Raw genomic sequence first — 18,027 nt, forward strand, 5'->3', positions numbered from 1 at the left:
TTTTTATTTGAAAATCAATGGAGAAAGCATCCCAGCAGTTTGTTGGCCATTGATGATCCTTGGCCTGCACACTGTTAAGTAAATATGAAATGTTTTGTTAAACATTCTCTGAAATTCCTGCTCATAACCTGAAAACATGCCTTATGTTCTATCTCCACATCCCAATGTTATTGCTCTCGGTAGTATCCATGTTTTTCTGTCAACCATGTGTTTTTGATTTTCATTTGATGTCTTTTTAAACATTCAAGGACAGTGTTTTGTCGGCGTCTGGTTGAGACTGCAAAACAAACCTGACTTTGAAAATGGTTGTTGATTATTTGGACTTTGTTATAGGAGTAACTTTCCTGCTGGCTTTCAGAATGAATCTCCAAAAGATAGTGAGTTGGACCTACAGTGTTGTTGTTTGGGAGTCTTCTGAAGAAGCTCCTCTCGAACCCCCACCGAACACAAGGAGTGTTAGAGAGCGTGAGAGACTGCCCCACCCCTCTCGTATCCGCTTCTCTCGTTCATAGGTTGGACATGGGACTAAAGAGCAGTTCTCGGGGGAAATCAGCTGCATTGTATGGAGCTGCTCCCTCTTCAAATGTAGAAAATCTCTAGCCCACCCTGCACTAAACCCATCCCTCTTTTCACCGCAGGCTTTTTCTTCTTCCTCTCTGAATGAAAGACCTGCATGAATAACAAACCTCTAGAGTGTAGAGCTCTCCCCATGAGACAATTCAGATGGGGTGTGCATTCCTCTGAAGTGTTTGAACCAGTTGGTCGCTATGGACTGACCCCCTGTCTCCGACCATTTCTTTCGATACTCATGGAGCAGGTTACTCTTCCAGTGCAGGGTGTTTTTTCAGGGACATGTTCGGTGATGAATGAGGCAGAGCAGGAATGAAAAGCACAGTGTGAGAGGAGAAAAGGGAGAGAAAGCTGTGAATGGTAATCAGATTAGTCTTGATCCACCTGTGTATGTGTGCATGTGGGTAAGCAAGGAGTGTGAAACATCAGCACTGGCAGAGACCGAAGATCTGGCTTATACCATTAACCTAAAGTGATTTACGGCATCGTCATGATACATCACTTATTAGATAGCTTGGTAGTGATCTAACTGACTAATCAACATTTAAAAATCAACTAGTGGATTGGTAAAGTCAACAAGTTTATCTCTTGCACATACTTTTTTGCATCCCTACTCACTATTTTATTTTATTGTTTTGCTTCATGAACATTTAATTTAATATTTCTCAATTTAAAAATGATTGCTTAAATAGTTAAAAACTTATAAGGTACAAAAATAGCTTTGATAATGCATCGCAAGTCCTCTGACTGTTTTAGTCTGCTGCGTCTAGCTGATTTCAAACGCAAGAACGTGTCTTACGTAAATGCCCCCTCAGAAACTGAGGGTCAGATAATCCTGAAATGTAGGTCAGGTAAACCCTAACAAATATATAGTTTTGCACATCTCTAGCTTATACCAGTAACCCATTTCAGGCCGTTTGCAGCGCCGACCTGATGCATTACTGTTAAGATGCGTTGGTGAGACATGTTAGTGTTGTCTTTTGCTATTGAAATGTTTGCTAATGAATTCCTCTCTTTCTATTTCTTAACACAGGTCTTAGAGGCAGCCCCTTAACTATGGGATTTCAAAACTACTGAGGGCACTTTCACAAAAGGAGGGAAAAGAGGCGTAATCGAGAACAAAAGGAGAGGATTGAGCTTTTGAAAAGAGGATCAGTTCTTTCGGACTCTGGGGTGCATGCTGCCCCCTCAACTGAACGTCCTCTTTTGTGCGAGAGAAAATAAAAGCAGGCATGCGCAATAAACTGAGAAAGTTCCGGGATGGGGGATGCCCCATGCTAGGGCAAAGGGACAGGACTCTTCTGGTGCTGCTGATCGCAATGGTGCTGACAGTAACGGAAGTGCGGGCTTCCTGGGATCAGAACCCCATGGAAGTTCTAGGCGACGTAAGGCAACTGGAGGCGTCTATGCACTCGGCGGTGCTGTCGGACCTACGTGAGGCAGAAGCAGCGGTTGTGTCTGTGTCACAGCCCAGTGGCTTCCCAGACTCCTCGGCGGTGGTGGGCAGGGTGTTCCAAATGCGGGTGCCCATCAAAGCGAAGGACTCCAGGGGCATAGTAAAGGTAAGGGGCTCTTCCTTTAAAGTACATGGCATTCTTCAAAATGTGTTGCAAATGTATGCAAACAAATTTGTCCTCTGGTGCTCAGCGGATCGTCCCTGGTATATCAGATAGCGCCACATCAACACTCCCCAGCCAGTGTACTCAGTCAGTGCAAAAGACGTGACTTTGCCCCAAGCACTACTCAAATCTTATTCTACGCTTTCCTTATGACTGATGGACCATAAAATGTGTTGGTCCCTGTAATAACGCAATACTACTTGCAAACACGTGGTCTGCATGCTTGATGGCATAGAGCTCTCTGGGAACTGCGAGCATGGGGTGCACTTTACATTTAGATCAACAGCATAAACAAATCTGTTTGTTTACCAAACTTTTGTGAGGGCATGGCATTTATTTTCAGCTTTTTTGTTACAATTGGTTATTTTGTTACAGTTGGTGCTACGATATATATATATATATATATATATATATATATATATATATATATATATATATATATATATATATATATATATATATATATATATATATATATATATATAAATTTTTATATAAACGAAGGATGCACCGTTACCACTTTTTCCAGAACAAGTCCCATATCAATACTTTCATTGCTTGTATATTCATTGCATTTGTAATTTTTAAAAATACAGGGTAGAGAAACCAAAAGAATATGAATCAAATTAGTTTGCTTAATTCGTTTAGCAAATAGATATTTCCTTCAGTTATTTTCACGCCTAATTATGCCTGTTAAAGTGTATTGTATGAGCTTCTGTTACTTTCACTGTTCATTCTATTGCTCTATCATATTTTCTTTCATTTAATAGCACATTGAATATTTAGAGCTTCTCCAGCAGGGCTCAATGCTAAGGATTTTTTTTCTACTGGCCCTTCAAATTTTTGGATACCAGTGAAACGTCACAATTTTCAGGTACAGAAATTGAATAAAGTAATCAAATGTCAAATAACACTGCATAGTCTTAACTTTAATGATTAATAGACTATTAATCATTATTAAAGTTACAAAAGTCATTCAGTCAAGAGCAGTGAGTGATTTTTCTCTGTCCTTAATGTTCATCTAACAACAAAAGACAGACACAACAAGCTTTGGATGTTTGCGCAGAGAAAAGTACTTGAAAACGTTGTGTGATTATTGTGCCACTTTCTTGTAATAATGTAGGGAACCACTCATTATACATAAATCATGTAACAGTTCATGTTTTTACTTACATATACGATTTAGTTTTAATCCAAATGACGTATGTGTGCTGTAGCAACCAAGAGCATGCAGCAGAAGTTTGCTCTCTCTTTACCATCAGTTGACGTTAGTAATATGCTCCTCATTTTATTTTCTTTGCTATTAACATATCCGACCAAACCACAAACTTTCCAGCGACGTCTATAAAAAAGGGATGCGCTCAATCCACTCCACGTGATTCATTCATTAACTCATGAGCAACATGCTATGAGTGAATATTTCATTCGTTTAATATTCTGTAAACTGTACACATGCAGGGTGGTATTGTGTTTTGGTATCGGAGCATCCCTTGTATAAACGCCAACAAGGTGTGTGCCTATCTTCTGTCAGCTAGCATTTCTTGTTTTCTGAAAACCAAGCAATGCGCTAACGGTACAAACACAATGCAGCCCTGACCAGGCATCTTTTGTTGACCACCCAGTTGATGAGATATTTTTTAACCAACCAGTCCATGTCAACTGTTGTTAAAAGCTTGACCCCTGTCTGAATCTGTTCATTGTGTTTCTCTGTCTCGTCTAAATGTTGGGCGGCTCTCCCAGGCCTTCTGTGTAATCCTACATTCACTGGATCATTTCTGCCCTGTCAAGCGCATTTTTTAAGTTGAAACCACAAACCCCTTTGTGCACTTTCGGAAAATCTGTCTTGACAGCTGTGCCAAAGAATCTAACGCCCAACAGTTAAAGCTGCCTACAGCTGTTCCCTTCCATAGCCATTCAGACCTGTCCAGACCAATAGCCTACAATGAACTTCCCCTTTCATTCCTTAACAGCATTTAGCATCAGCTTTGCAAACTATAAATAATTTTGAAGTCTCAAAAAAGTAGAGAGCCAGGACAAAAATGAATTACAACTATAGAGCACTGTTTTACTACTTGGGAGTGGTGGTACGTGCAAACTGTGCAACAAAAACTGGCCGCTGAAATGGTAGAGTGTTGAAGATTATCAGAGACTAGCTATGAGGTTGCTAGGTAGTTGCTTAGTGGCCCAAAAATAGATAGGGATGCAACGATCCAATACTCAGCAGCGGTATCGGCTCTGATGCTGCCTTTTTTGCCATTTTATTAAGCATGCGCACAGTAAATGGATTTTACTCGTATCTGTCATATCTATTATATCTTGTTGCCCCATTAAAAAGCTTCACAATACATTTAACATAAATCTTGAAATATTATAGTACTTATTTTCTAGAAATTGTTTTTCATGTATATATTTTACAAATAGAATAGTAATTTAGTTTTTATTAACATTTTGCCATATTTAGCACTAGACTTTCACTATTTTTTTTTTTTTTTTTTTTTTCACTAAATGTTTAGATTTTATATAATTTGTGCACCCAAGAATTTTTTTTTTTTTTTTTATATAAAATTACTTTTCCTGGTGTATTGTCATAATATACAATTGCATATATTTATTTTTCTCTATAGTAAAGTAGTGTGTATTGTTAAAAGAGTGATCATCAGTTCTACACAAAGAGGTATAGATATTGTACAGTGATTTGCATCATCTGACAGAAAAAAAAAAAAAAAGATTTATATATATATATATATATATATATATATATATATATATATATCACATTAAACATTTAATTAATGTCTTAAGTTAACATGTTAACAATACATTTTCTTTTTGTCTTTTCTCTGAAATTTTTCGCCCACCCTCATGACCCCCTGGGGGTCCCTGGACCATGGTTTAAAAACCTCAACTTAAAGTCATAGGAGATTTTGAGTATCTTTCACATTTAGGCTTAACAGGAAAATATGTATGTGCAATAGTAATAGTTGTGCTTGCCTTAGCAAACACCAATAATGCATTTCCAGATCTCTTGTTTATATTTTAACATTTTAGTTGATGTGCTATCTCGCGCTCTCTCTCTCTCTCTCTATATATATTATTTATATATATATATATATATATAGATATAGATATATATAGATATAGATATATATATATATATAGATATATATAGATATAGATATATATATAGATATATATAGATATAGATATATATAGATATATAGATATAAATTTTATAGCATAAATGGTGTATAGTATTGCAGTAGGTCTTTGCTGTTTATTCTATAGTATCTTAAGTCAGTCATGTCCAAAGCCCTCTGTTCACACCAGACCCATCAGCATGATTTCCACGAAATACTTGGACCCTCAGATATTCATAAATAACCTACTGTGCAAAAGATCCTTTTGAAGTTACTGACCTACTTCATGCTTTTACATTTCTAGCCTCCATTTTATCAAAAAGGAACCAAGGGGATATGCTTAAAAGAGAGAAGAGCCAAGCTCATCTTAAAAAAAAATCCCTTTGTCCTGTTTTGAACATAAATAAAAAAAAAAGCACAAAGCTCTAGTCTTAAATGCCAAAGCCAATTGACGAATGCTCAATCGTCTCGATACATAGAGGCAGATGTTTTAGTTGCTGCTAATGTTGTTTCTTTTTGAATGAAAGAAACGGCGAGCTTCTCTCTCCCTTGTCTTTTCATTTCTCTGAATTCCTCTCCTCCTGATCCTTCACTCTCGTCCGTGATGGCAGGATTCTTCGTATTCTCCCCAGCCCCTCCCTCTTTCAGCACAAAGACTGGCACTGAAACCTAATTAGCCTCAGCAGTGAGGCAGTGGAAAAGTTGTATTCCTGCAGCTGATAATAAAATGCCTTTGGAAATATGAGTCACTTTATGTTGACTGGGAGATGTATGTAACTCAAGATCACTCCATTTAGGGCTTGTGGATGCTTATTCACATTTATTTGTTATGATACTGTCTGCATAGCAACCAGCTTTTGCGGTGCTAGTTACATTGCAGGCTAGAATTACTCTGCTGCACCACTGCCCTTTCACAGTCTTTATGCAGTCTCGACAAGTCTTTCGTTTTCAGAAAAAAAAGGTCCTATAATTCCTCATTTTAGGTGGGTTTGGAAACAAAGGGAGCAAAACACAGCCCTCGGCTTGTGTGAATGAATCAACAGAGGAACCTGCCATGCGGTTCCTGCTATGTCCACTAGAGGGCAGTTACGGGTTGACTAGTTAAGTGTCCTTGACTGTTCTCCTTGTGATTGTTTCAGGAAATGGAGCTCTGTGGATTTATACCATAAATAAGCCCCTCTTTTAGTATTTATCCCTCTTTATTCAGGGTCCTTATTTTGCAGAAGCCCTGGTAGGTCCTATCTAATAGGTCCTATGTTGAATTCAAATGTCGAGTTACTGCATATGCCCATCTCCACCTGTCCGCCACAAATGACACGGCCCAAGGAGCTGTAATTTTCCCTCTTTCATAACGTGACAGTGTTTCGATACCGATCCACGTTAAAGAATACTGCTTGCCATTCATGAGTTTTATCTTCACTACCCTTTTTTTTTTTTTTTTTTTTCTGCACATCTACTGTTTTCTCCTTTGTTCATGGTTGTTCTGCAGCATGGATCAAAAGCTGACATTCCCTCCTCACCGAATAGCAATTTAAAGTTTTGTCATAAACAAACAGCAGCTCTCCCGGTGAGCCTTTATTCTGTTACCTTTTCTTTCCCTGTCTGAAAAATGTCAGCAAACAGAATCGGCATTCATTTGATAGCTTTCATTTACCTAGATGAAGGTAGAAGAAATGGACTGCCATTGGCAACTTTAAGACTGTTTTGATTTCTGCTACACGGGCAGCTCAGTCGCACATTTTGCAAATCCCTCTCTCTAGTGACCTGAGCACACCCCACATTTCATTTGTAATTTTCGGCAGAAAAATAGGTCATGTTCCACAGTCCGCTGAAAAAGGCCTGCCGTTTTCCCTAGGTAAGAGTGGGTTATTTTCAAAGATCAGTCTGTCGTCATTCTTTCTCAAAATTAGGAGTGCAAGTGCTTCGCTCCTGAAAGTGTTATGGGTTTTTTTATTTAAAGAAGCATGTGTAAATGTATTCAGAGACCAAGATGAGTAGAGTTGCATGAATTTTTAACCAAAGAAAATGGGTTAGTCATTTCTTGTAAACATCATCTTGGCCAAACTAAAGGGCTCTTCAAATGTTTCAAGCCAGTTCCCCCATCGCTGCCTTTGTCTCCATTTCTCTCTCTAATATCACAAAGACATGCCTGAGCCTACTCCTTCAGAACTATGAATCTTATCTTTTCAGCTGTCTTCATATCCCAACAATGGGATCTATTCTTCTTGCAGACTCCCCCACAAGCATGCTCTAACAATGAGCGGCTTTATTCGACCCACAACGAAGGGAGTTTCGATTCATCCATGTAATTCCTTCATTTCAGGTGGGAAAAGTATATTCTTCTCATCAGGTCTTTTTAAATTTTAATATTACAACCCTATCACTGAGGTCCTAGGGGTTGTTAAAGGGATAGTTCATCTAAAAGGTAACATTTTGTCATCAATTTCTCACTGTCATGTTTTTCCACACCTTCTTGACTTTCTTTCTCCCGTGGAGCGTAACAGGTTTAATAAAATGTTAAAAACTGACAGTCGCCATTCACATTTCTTGTATGGAAAAATATTGAGTGAAACTGAGGCTGTCATATTGCTTAACATGACCGTTTGTTTTTAAAAAGGTTTGAAACAACATGAAGGTGAGTAAATGATGACAGTTTTCATTTTTTAGATACCCTGTTGGTCCATTGGTTTTGTGGCCCTGGGATCTGTAGAAGGAATATTTTCTTTCCCATTCTACATGTGCCATTCAGAAGCATCCCAACAGGCTTGCCGCAGCAATTGAAATATGAAAGAAAAACCAACTCCCTAATATTCTTGTTGTTGACATTCTCTCTGCACTCATTTCTGCCTTTCCTTGCTTTCTTCACTTAAGTCAAGAGAAACATGCCTTTGGCAGAAGTTATACTGTCTTTAGTGTGGGTTGCATGAATCATCACTATGGAAACTATGTGGTTCCCTAAATGTCAGTGTGTGTGGCAGTGGCTGTGTGTGTTGCCACTGATGCTCTAGTTTCAGAAGTCGGCGTTGAAGACTTGCCTTAACCTTCCGTTTTATTCTAAACCATCTGAAAAGGCACAAAGTAGACGCATGCCATCTGTACCATATGTTTCATTGCAGGAATACTATCAATTTGACTATAAACAGAATATCTAAGGTATTTTTTTGTCAGTGCTGTATATCTATTAGATGTTGCTGGTTGCTTGGTTTTTACAGATAATGATGATAATGATAATTTTCACCAGATAATGAGGTGAAAAGTAAATATAGATGCAGTGGCATTGCTGAATCAATTCTCTAATTGAAGGATAATTCCACAATTGATCGTAGTTTGACACATTCTGTAATTGATAGCTATGGCCCATTTCTGTGTTTTAAAGGAATAGTTCACCCAAAAATAAAAATTCTGCCATTATTAACTCATTTATGGCATTCCAGTTCTGTTTGACTTTCTTTTATTCATGGAATACAAAATGTGTTCAGCAGAACATTCACACCACACTTTTTCATACAATGTAAATGAATGGGGTGGACATCAAGACTGGGGGGAAAAAAAAAATAATAATAATAATAAAATACGATAGCTTAGTATGATAACTAAATTGTCATTTCACTTTATGGTTTATGGCCCCTCATAAGGTGCCATATTTAAAAATATGCGGAAGCAAATAGGATTTGAGAGCTGCTACTGTGTAAATTATGACAGAATTGTAATTTTTGTGTTAACCCTTTAAGCCCTCAAAATACCACTGTTCTGTGCAAGCTAAGTACCATTTGAAGTGCAGCAGTGTTGATGTTTCAAGCACACTATCAATCAACAAGACTATAGATCAGCCTATAATTAGACTCCCACCTGAATTATTAATGTCTCTAAGCGATCAAATAGGTTCACAACTCGCACACATGCTTTGACTGGTTGATGGGAATATTCAAAAGCAGGATTGCGAAAGGCAGAGAGGGGTGTGATGCTGGTGGATTTTTGTGTCTAAACCTTTGAAGACTGTCAATTGGAGGGGGAAAAAAAAGAAAAGGGAAAAAAAAAGCCTAGCTGCTGATACCATTGCTCCCTTAGTGACTGTTATGTTCTGGATTGAGTTTTAATGAGCCAACCCATGAGCACTGGCTCTACATAATGTATGAACCAGGATGTATTAACAATCAAATTAAGGGCTGGAAGCAAAGGGTGTATTTTTGAATTTGCAAAGAGACTTATGTTAATGGATCGTCGCAATGCCATTGATTCATTATTGGTTATTTTTGACTGAGAGCTCATTGAATGGCTCTCCAGCTGGTGGAGAATCTCATGCCGCAGGGAGCTCTATCCCACTCTGAGAGCACTCATTCATTATAGTCTTCACTCCTCCTGTCTTACTGAATTTGAAGATACTGAATCTGTGCTCACATCCAGGAAAGATTGAATACAAAAACTAAAAATGATGTGTCATTTGAGAAAGACAACTTCGATTCATGTGATTAGTCACATTATAAAGTGGGATTTACTTTGAGGTTTTACATGTTTTACTTGGCAGTGCATATCTGGCATCACTGTAAGCTCATTTGTCTTGTTAAATTTCAGATGTGAGTCATTCAGTTGCAGTAATCGTTATTTCTCTTCCCATTTTACAGATCACAGAAGCAAGCAAGGATGTGCTCCCAGCATGGCTGCATTGGGATGCAGAGATTGGCACACTTCAAGGCCTTCCTCTTGAGACAGACAAGGGCGTTCACTACATATCTGTTTCTGTTTCCAATGAGAGCCAAGTTTCCCAAAGCCCAGATGTGTTCTCCATTGAGGTGCACCCAGAGGAGCATGCTGATACAGACCCTTTTCAGCTTGCAATACAGCAATCAGCCAGCAATGTTGTCCAACCTTTCATCTGTGGCAATGAGGAGCCTGTTACTGTGCTTACGGTCATTCTGGATGCTGACCTTACAAAGATGAGCTCAAAGCAGAGGGTGAACTACTTGCAAACATGAAAAAGTTCTCTGGCATGGGGCTTCAGCACATGAAGATTTTGCCTGTGGTCAACAACCGTTTGTTTGACATGTCTGCTTTCATGGCAGGACCGGGAAATGCCAAGAAGGTGGTTGAAAATGGAGCCCTTTTGTCCTGGAAACTTGGCTGCAGTCTGGATCAAAGCAGCATTCCTGATATTAGTAGTGTTCAGGTTCCGGCAAAAGAGGGGACCATGTCTGCACAGTTGGGGTATCCAGTCGTTGGATGGCATATCGCTAACAAAAAACCCCATATACCCAAAAGGGTGCGAAGGCAGCTCAACAACACCCCCACTCCCATTCCCTCATTACTCCCCCCAACAGCTTACCCTGAGCCCCCCATCCGTATCGTTCCCACACCAACCTCTCCTTCTATTGCTCCTACCTCAGACAGTTCTGCCCCACCTGTTCGTGGTCCTGTGCCACTTCCTGTGAAACCTACCATTCGAAACAAAGATCCTATTGCCTACACTCCAACCTTAGGCCCCCCTCAGCCAACACGTGTAATGGAGACCACCAGCACTATCGGCATCCAGCCCACCATGACCAGGCCTGTATATGTTGGAACCTCTGTGACCCCAGCAACACCCACCCCCAGGAAACCAACAAAAAGACCTGTAAAGAAAGCAAAGACAACACCAATACCAAAAGAACCCAAGTCCACCACAGCCAAGCCACCAAGACGCACCACTCCCTCGGTTATTGTAATTGATGGCAATATAAAACCCCAGCTGCGTAACCCAATCGATCAGGTGAATGCCTATGTTGGCACCTACTTTGAGGTGAAGGTTCCATCTGATACATTTTTCGACAAAGAGGATGGAACTACAGATAAGTTAAGGCTAACCTTGCGCAAAGGCAATGATGTGGTTGGGGATGATTCCTGGATACAGTTCAATAGCACAAGCCAGTTGCTGTATGGATTACCAGACCAGGAGCATGAAGGGAAACATGAGTATTTCATGCAAGCAACTGACAAAGGAGGTCTCTATGCAGTAGATGCCTTTGAGGTCCGTGTCAATCGATGGGGAACCAGCGTTAAGCCACCGGTGTTGTTTACTGCCGTGTTTGACGGGGATGCACGTACAGTTACCAATGACATTCACAAGAAGATCCTTCTTGTCAAGAAACTGGCCCAGTCTTTTGGTGATCGTAACAGCAGCACTGTTACGCTAAAGAACATCACCAAGGGCTCCATCATAGTGGAATGGACCAACAACAGCCTTCAGCAAAACCCCTGCCCAAAAGAGCAAATACAGCTTTCTGAGCAGAAGAATCTCTGATCCTGAGGGTAGACCCTCCTTACAATTCAGTAATGCCATGGCACCAGACTTCGTGGCATCAAATATCACTGTCAGAGGCACAGGAAGCTGCCGTAACTTCATGTTTGTACCGTTAGGTGATATCCCAGATCCAACACAATCTCCTGTTACTCCTGCTGTAGGCGCGGGAAGACAGAGCACTGATGATGTTTATCTTCACACCGTCATACCGGCAGTGGTGGTTGCAGCTATTTTGCTGATTGCCGGAATCATTGCCATGATTTGCTATCGGAAGAAGCGCAAAGGCAAGCTGACTATCGAAGATCAAGCAACTTTCATCAAGAAAGGAGTGCCCATTATTTTTGCGGATGAGCTCGATGACTCTAAGCCACCCCCATCTTCCAGCATGCCCCTTATCCTTCAAGAGGAAAAGCCTCCGCTTCCTCCACCAGAGTATCCTAACATGGCTAGTCCAGAGACAACACCTCTGAACCAGGACCTTTTGGGAGAGTACATACCTCTACATGATGAGGATCCTAATGCCCCTCCCTACCAGCCACCACCACCCTTCTCTGTCCCAATGGAGGGGAAGGGATCCCGCCCTAAGAACATGACCCCGTACAGATCTCCTCCCCCTTACGTGCCACCCTAATGTTTGCTGAAACCTCCGGAGCAGGAGGATGGGGAACTTTTGTAGTTCCACACCAGTGTGTTGTCTCTTTGCATTATGGGATTTTTAGAAGGGGGGCACTGCAAATTGGGGTTTTGGGTTTGAATGTGATGGGATGGTTTTTGTTAAACAGGACTCTTAAGGAGATGTGGGAGGGTGGGGTGAGTGGATAGTCTGCGAAGGACAGCAAGAACAACCTCAGCCTCTGACTACTCTGGTTATTGCTAAACTGTTGGGGATGTACCCTCCAGTCCTGGCGCTTTTGTGTCTAGATGGGCTTTATTATTATAAACTAATTATTGGTTTTGTTTTTTATTTTTTATTTTTATTTTATTTTTATTTTATTTTTTTCCTTTTTTGACTCAGAATCAAACTCCTTGCCTAACAGCACTCTTTCTATCTTATGAATTCGTTAATCTTGAATAATGTAAGCGGACAATAAAGCTGACTGCAGGTGCAAAAGGTTTCATAGAGAAATTCAATAACAGAAGGGGAATAAAAGAATGGCCTTGAGAGACTTGGACAGCCATGCAGACAGTTTTGTGGGATGTCGATTCATTATGGTTTTGCCTTTTAACACAAAATTAAACTGTTTATATTGTTATTCACATGTCTAGTTAAATCACTACAAGAAGAGGTAGCCAAAACGAAAGATTTGTTTAATCCACTGTATATTTGAAAGTTGTGCTAGAACATCTTTAATTTGTATTATATATATTTTTATTACTTTTTTTAAAGTATCACACTGAAAACACTATTTTCCACCCCTAAATTCTGGAGAAAAAAAAAGCTAAAAAAAAAAAAGCTAAATTACTGAGCGAACATATCGCTGAGTGTGTTCTGACTTGAGATATGTGCTATAGTTTCTTGCCAGACATATGAAACTTTTGGAGTAGGTAATCTCATGAGCGAGTCGTCTATGCAGATTCTGCCTATGACCTGGCAGGCTGAAGCCCAGTATTGATCTCACTTAATCATATTTCCCATAGGTCATTAAGAAATCTTGTGATTTAATTGGATATACAGGTTGATGGGGTCTTGACATCCTTAATTCTCTTATAAAACAGCAGGAACAATGTTCAGCACCCTCAAGTCAAAACCACCAATATACTGTTTCACCAGTTAAACTCAAGCTACTGACAGTCATTGAGACAGATTGCTCAATTTCAAAGACTTGATTTAATCAGAACAAGCTCTGATTTCAGATGATTTGCAGTTTCTTTGTTTCTTTTTCTTTTATTTTTATGTTATGTTATTTTTAAAAATATATATATATATTTCAGTGATGATTATGGAGTATATGCCTTGGATCTACTCAAAATAATTCTAAATAAAGACTGAAGATTTTGATAATGGTGACCCATCCTCTACACAACGCCATTGTTTATTAAATGTCATGTCATAACTATATATATTTGCAGTTGAATGCCATATTTTGCCTTGGTGGTATCGCAGCAAGTGTCTTCTGTACATAATATTCTGCCTGTGGATATAACTGTATTTATAGTCCAAACGTGTGTAAATCAGATATGGTTTAAAAAAAAAAAAAAAAAAAAAGAAATAGAGAAAAAAATATTACCGTTTGTTTTAGATGAGGGGTGATTATTTTTTATATATATAGTGATGGTTATTAAAAAGTCTTTGCGCAAGACCTGGAATAGAAGGAGTGAAAAGAACTGGTTTCATTTACAAAATCATCAAAAAAACCTAGGGAAAAAAAAAGAAAAAATCATGATCTAATTTTTTATAAAGTTTTTGATACAGCCTCAAATTGTTTATTAAGAAGAATAAATATATAGTGTACTGCAATTTGTAAATCTTTAGTCTTGGTAATTGATTCATTATATAGCTTTTCCTCATGGGTCTTTTTTAGGTGGTTCTGTTTAAGTTTGCTTTAAATTTATTTAACAAAATGGAAAAGGCGGACTGTGTTGTCAGGAAAAATGTTGCCCTTTGTAATAGTTTTTTTTTTTTTTTTCTTTTCTTTTCTGATTTGTGTTTTACGCTCATTTGTTTTGAGGTTTGATTTCAAAAGTGACATTTGCAATAATAAAGGTGTGGCATAGTCACGGCTGCAGTATGAGTAGTCTGCAAGATATGTGTGATACCTCCTCAAATCTGAGAACCCAAGATGACTGAATTGTTTTGCCACGTAGGGGTTATGTATGGTTGTATTTTTGGGGTGTAATCATAACTCCTTTTTTTTTTTTTTTTTTTTTTTTTAATGCTTCCATTTAGCCTTTATAGATTTTTTTCAGCAAACCAAAATCCACTGAGGTTTGATTTCATGTTTCTTTCGTACATACCAGCAGTTTGAAGGTGGAAATGTTGGTCTTGCAAAGATACAGTAGGATTGAGGTACAAAAACATTGAAACACTTCATCTTGGTGCGGCATTGACAAACTGCAAAAAAAAAAAAAAAAAAAAAATTCCTAATCAGTATTTTTTTTTTTTTTTTTTTTTTTTTTTTCTCAAAGAAGCAAATTTGTGTATTTTGTTAGATTAGTATTTGAAACTAAAATTTTAGCAATTTGTCAGCAAGGTAAGAAAAAGGCTATTATCGTACATAATTTTGCTTCTCGAGTAAGTTTATCTTTTCTTTTACAGGAATAAAAAATCAGCGAGGAAACGAATCCTTTGGTTTCAATGTTATAATACATAATTTACAGGATACATTTATGTAGCAATGAGTTTGTTGCAGTAAAGCTACTGCTTTCTCATTAGCACAACTAAAATATTTTAGTAAATATTTATATAAATATTTTAGTTGGAAAAACCAAAGATGCGGATTACAAAATGGATGTTGTTTGCTAATGTCTGCTGCTTTAGTTCATGTTGTTGATTCATTTCTTTAACAGTTTTGAGTAAAAGGAATGATGAATAAGTAAAAATACAATAGTTTCCCCTTTTAAGAATGTTTATTTGTTTTTCCTATAAAGTACAAGCTCAGTGTTGTAAGTCAATGGATAATATGACATATTCAATCTATATGGTTATTTTCACAAACATTGAGCTAAGGATGAATTTAATCTCTCACAATATTCTTTTTATTCTTTTTATTCTTCGTCTTGATGTCTATAGATTTTTTTTTTTTTAATGTGAAATCAAGTCAGCCTTACAAATTTTTACAGTATTTCAGCCTGCAGAAAACAATTCTTGCAGTTTGTTTGATTATTTTATAATTACTGTATGAATATAACTTTAATCCTTAAAAGTGGAATATCATGCTTTTATGATTGATATGGATAATACAAGAGGGGGAAATGGTCAGTATGTTTTGTGTATATGAGTTTTGTTTCTTTTCATTTTTAACATTTTGTCCAAGTTTTATCTATGTTTCAAAGTGTGCAAGCTGTATCGCAAAGACAAGCTGAGTTGACAAAAGATTGACGTTGAACATTTAGACAATGCGTTTCTAAAGGTGCTGAGGTTGACCTTGGGGGCCAGGTGTAACAAATGACAGTGATGTGTTAAATGAGACGCCTTTTGAGGTCTGACAATACAGATTCTACAACCTAGTAAAGAATTCTACGCCAACGCCAACGCAAGGAAAAACACATTCTCTTTCATGTTAAACAGCGTTGGTTAATTTATACCACCAAACACTGTATGTTTGAATCTTGTATTAAAAAGTGTTCTCACCGGTAATGTGTGTGGGTTCTTTGATAATTCATTATTGAGAGATTTGCGCAAGTTCATGCATATCATTTCATGTAAAGGCCTTTTAACCATATCATTCATAATTTTGGGATTAAAGGAATGTTCTGGGTTCAAACAATTAAGATATATTGACAGGTTCTATGATAATTAATGCTGAATATAATTTGATTTGTGGCTAAGTTTGTTGAAACGAACAAAAATCGTGGTTAAAGTAATGCACAGCACTTACATTGGAAGGCTATATGCTGAAGCACAACAGTCGGGTTCCGGAAGTAAAAATGCTATTCATTTTTTTTTCTATGTTGTTAATCGATAGTTTTTGCTTCTGTTGAAGCTGTCAGCCTGCATCATTTCAACTTGGTCTTAAAATAATCGTCTTTAGCTTTGGAAAATTGATGACAAACTATATTACCCATGATGCTATACAGAAAATTGCACCAATCAGAAACATACAAAACATGCCAAAAGCTCTAATTAGCCCCGCCCACTCCCATGAAGCACCTCGAATGAGCCGCTCTCTCTATGCTCTCAAAATATTTGACTATATATGAATATTTTGAAATAAACTTAAAATATATTGTGTGTGTGTATATATATATATATATATATACATAAGTTTGAAAATGAGTAGTTTTATATTTCTCCATTGTTTTTAATTCGATTATGCTCTTTGCAATTCTTCATGGGATTGTAGTTCTTTCCCTCACTAAAGCCGTTAAAAAATTCTTCCAGAACCAACGCAGCTGAAAAAGCGGCCGGGCACTGTTGCACTCTATTAGTGAATGGGACCTATTTTCATGGATAGTTAAGTTAAATCTGTTACTGGTACTTTTTTAAATTGTTTTTGCAGAAATTACCAAGTTTACAAAATGAAGTAGAAATCAATATTTTCTGAAGTAACTGGCTACATTTCACAACTCGACATGTATTGAACATGTAACATTTCTTTAATTCTGGATTTGCGTATCCGGTTTCCATTTCACATCACTTTTGGAATTCCCCCCAGTCTCATATTTTTATTTTTTTTATTTATTTTTTTAATATTTACAGCATTTTTTTCAAAGGATCCTCCTCAGCAAGACCCCTCATTACCATCAAAGAACATGAACCCTCCAGCAAGTGACCTTTTGGGTAGAGCACCCTTCATAAAACCCTTTCGTTTTTGAGGATCTGAAGCGCCCTCAATGGCATCACGGCCTTTAAAACCTCCTGACAGCTGGAGATCAAGAAGAGAGCCCACATTTTTCTTTTCATTTACTGCTCACCTATCACAAACAAGATTCATTTGTTCTTCGAGATAAATTATACACACTATACCTGTTACATTCCCTTTGTCTTAATTTAGAATAAGGAACAAAGTAGACAAGGTGTCTCTCTTGTCAGACAAATTGAGAAGGCAAAGATGAAAGACGGTAGATGTGTTTCCAACGCGAGTCTTACGCTTGATGAATGTGTCTTTATTTAGCTGTTTTCCCTCGCAGCCTTGAAGGAGAAACTTTGTCAATTACTTCCACATTATTTTCAGGAGATTTCAAGATGAACGGGAGAATTGCCATTGCAAGCTTTCCTAGAGATTTGTTTCCCTCACCATTGTTGGCTTTAAAAACATGTCACATTGTGTTTTTCTCAATGGTTCAGAGCTGAAAAATAGCCAGTTGCTGCATGTTCAGTAATTGTGGGCATTCAATTATTTTAATAATGTTCTCCCAATTCTCTGAACTGTTCAGATCACATTAAGAACAATGTTTTCTTGTCTCCACATGGAATGCGACGTTAAGCCCTTGACATTTCTAATAGGATGCAATGTAGCAGTTTACAGATTGTAGTTTTAGTGCAGAGTACACATGAAGATTAAAGGCGTTTTGCCTCTAAGGACATCTCTTGTTAAAACGTACAGATGGTTCTGTCTCCAAACTCTTGTGTTTACTTAGCCATGGGCATTAGGATGGATGAGCCTTTTACTCTCTCCAGATACTGCAATGATATCCTAAAAAACAAACTAGAGATGGTCGGGTGAAGGTCTTGGTGTGCTTGCTTGAATTTTAAAATGAACATATGTCAAACTTGCTATATCCAGGGAGCTTTATACCATTTTGTGGGCATTATTTGTGATAAATG

At 38.0% G+C, this 18,027-nt stretch overlaps 1 protein-coding gene across 1 annotated transcript in view; it reads left to right on the plus strand.

Annotated features, from left to right (window-relative positions):
- dag1 (dystroglycan 1) overlaps positions 1 to 15,897 on the plus strand; it is a 37,281-nt gene extending 21,384 nt beyond the window's left edge. The window contains 4 exon segments of the mRNA XM_051909109.1: positions 1,604 to 2,132; positions 9,949 to 10,279; positions 10,282 to 11,573; positions 11,575 to 15,897. Of these exon segments, the coding sequence (XP_051765069.1) occupies positions 1,803 to 2,132; positions 9,949 to 10,279; positions 10,282 to 11,573; positions 11,575 to 12,231 (2,610 nt within the window). The 5' untranslated portion in view covers positions 1,604 to 1,802 and the 3' untranslated portion in view covers positions 12,232 to 15,897.
- The last annotated feature ends 2,130 nt before the right edge of the window (positions 15,898 to 18,027 follow it).

Source organism: Ctenopharyngodon idella, chromosome 10 (genome assembly GCF_019924925.1).
Source record: "Ctenopharyngodon idella isolate HZGC_01 chromosome 10, HZGC01, whole genome shotgun sequence".
NCBI classification, from domain to species: domain Eukaryota; kingdom Metazoa; phylum Chordata; class Actinopteri; order Cypriniformes; family Xenocyprididae; genus Ctenopharyngodon; species Ctenopharyngodon idella.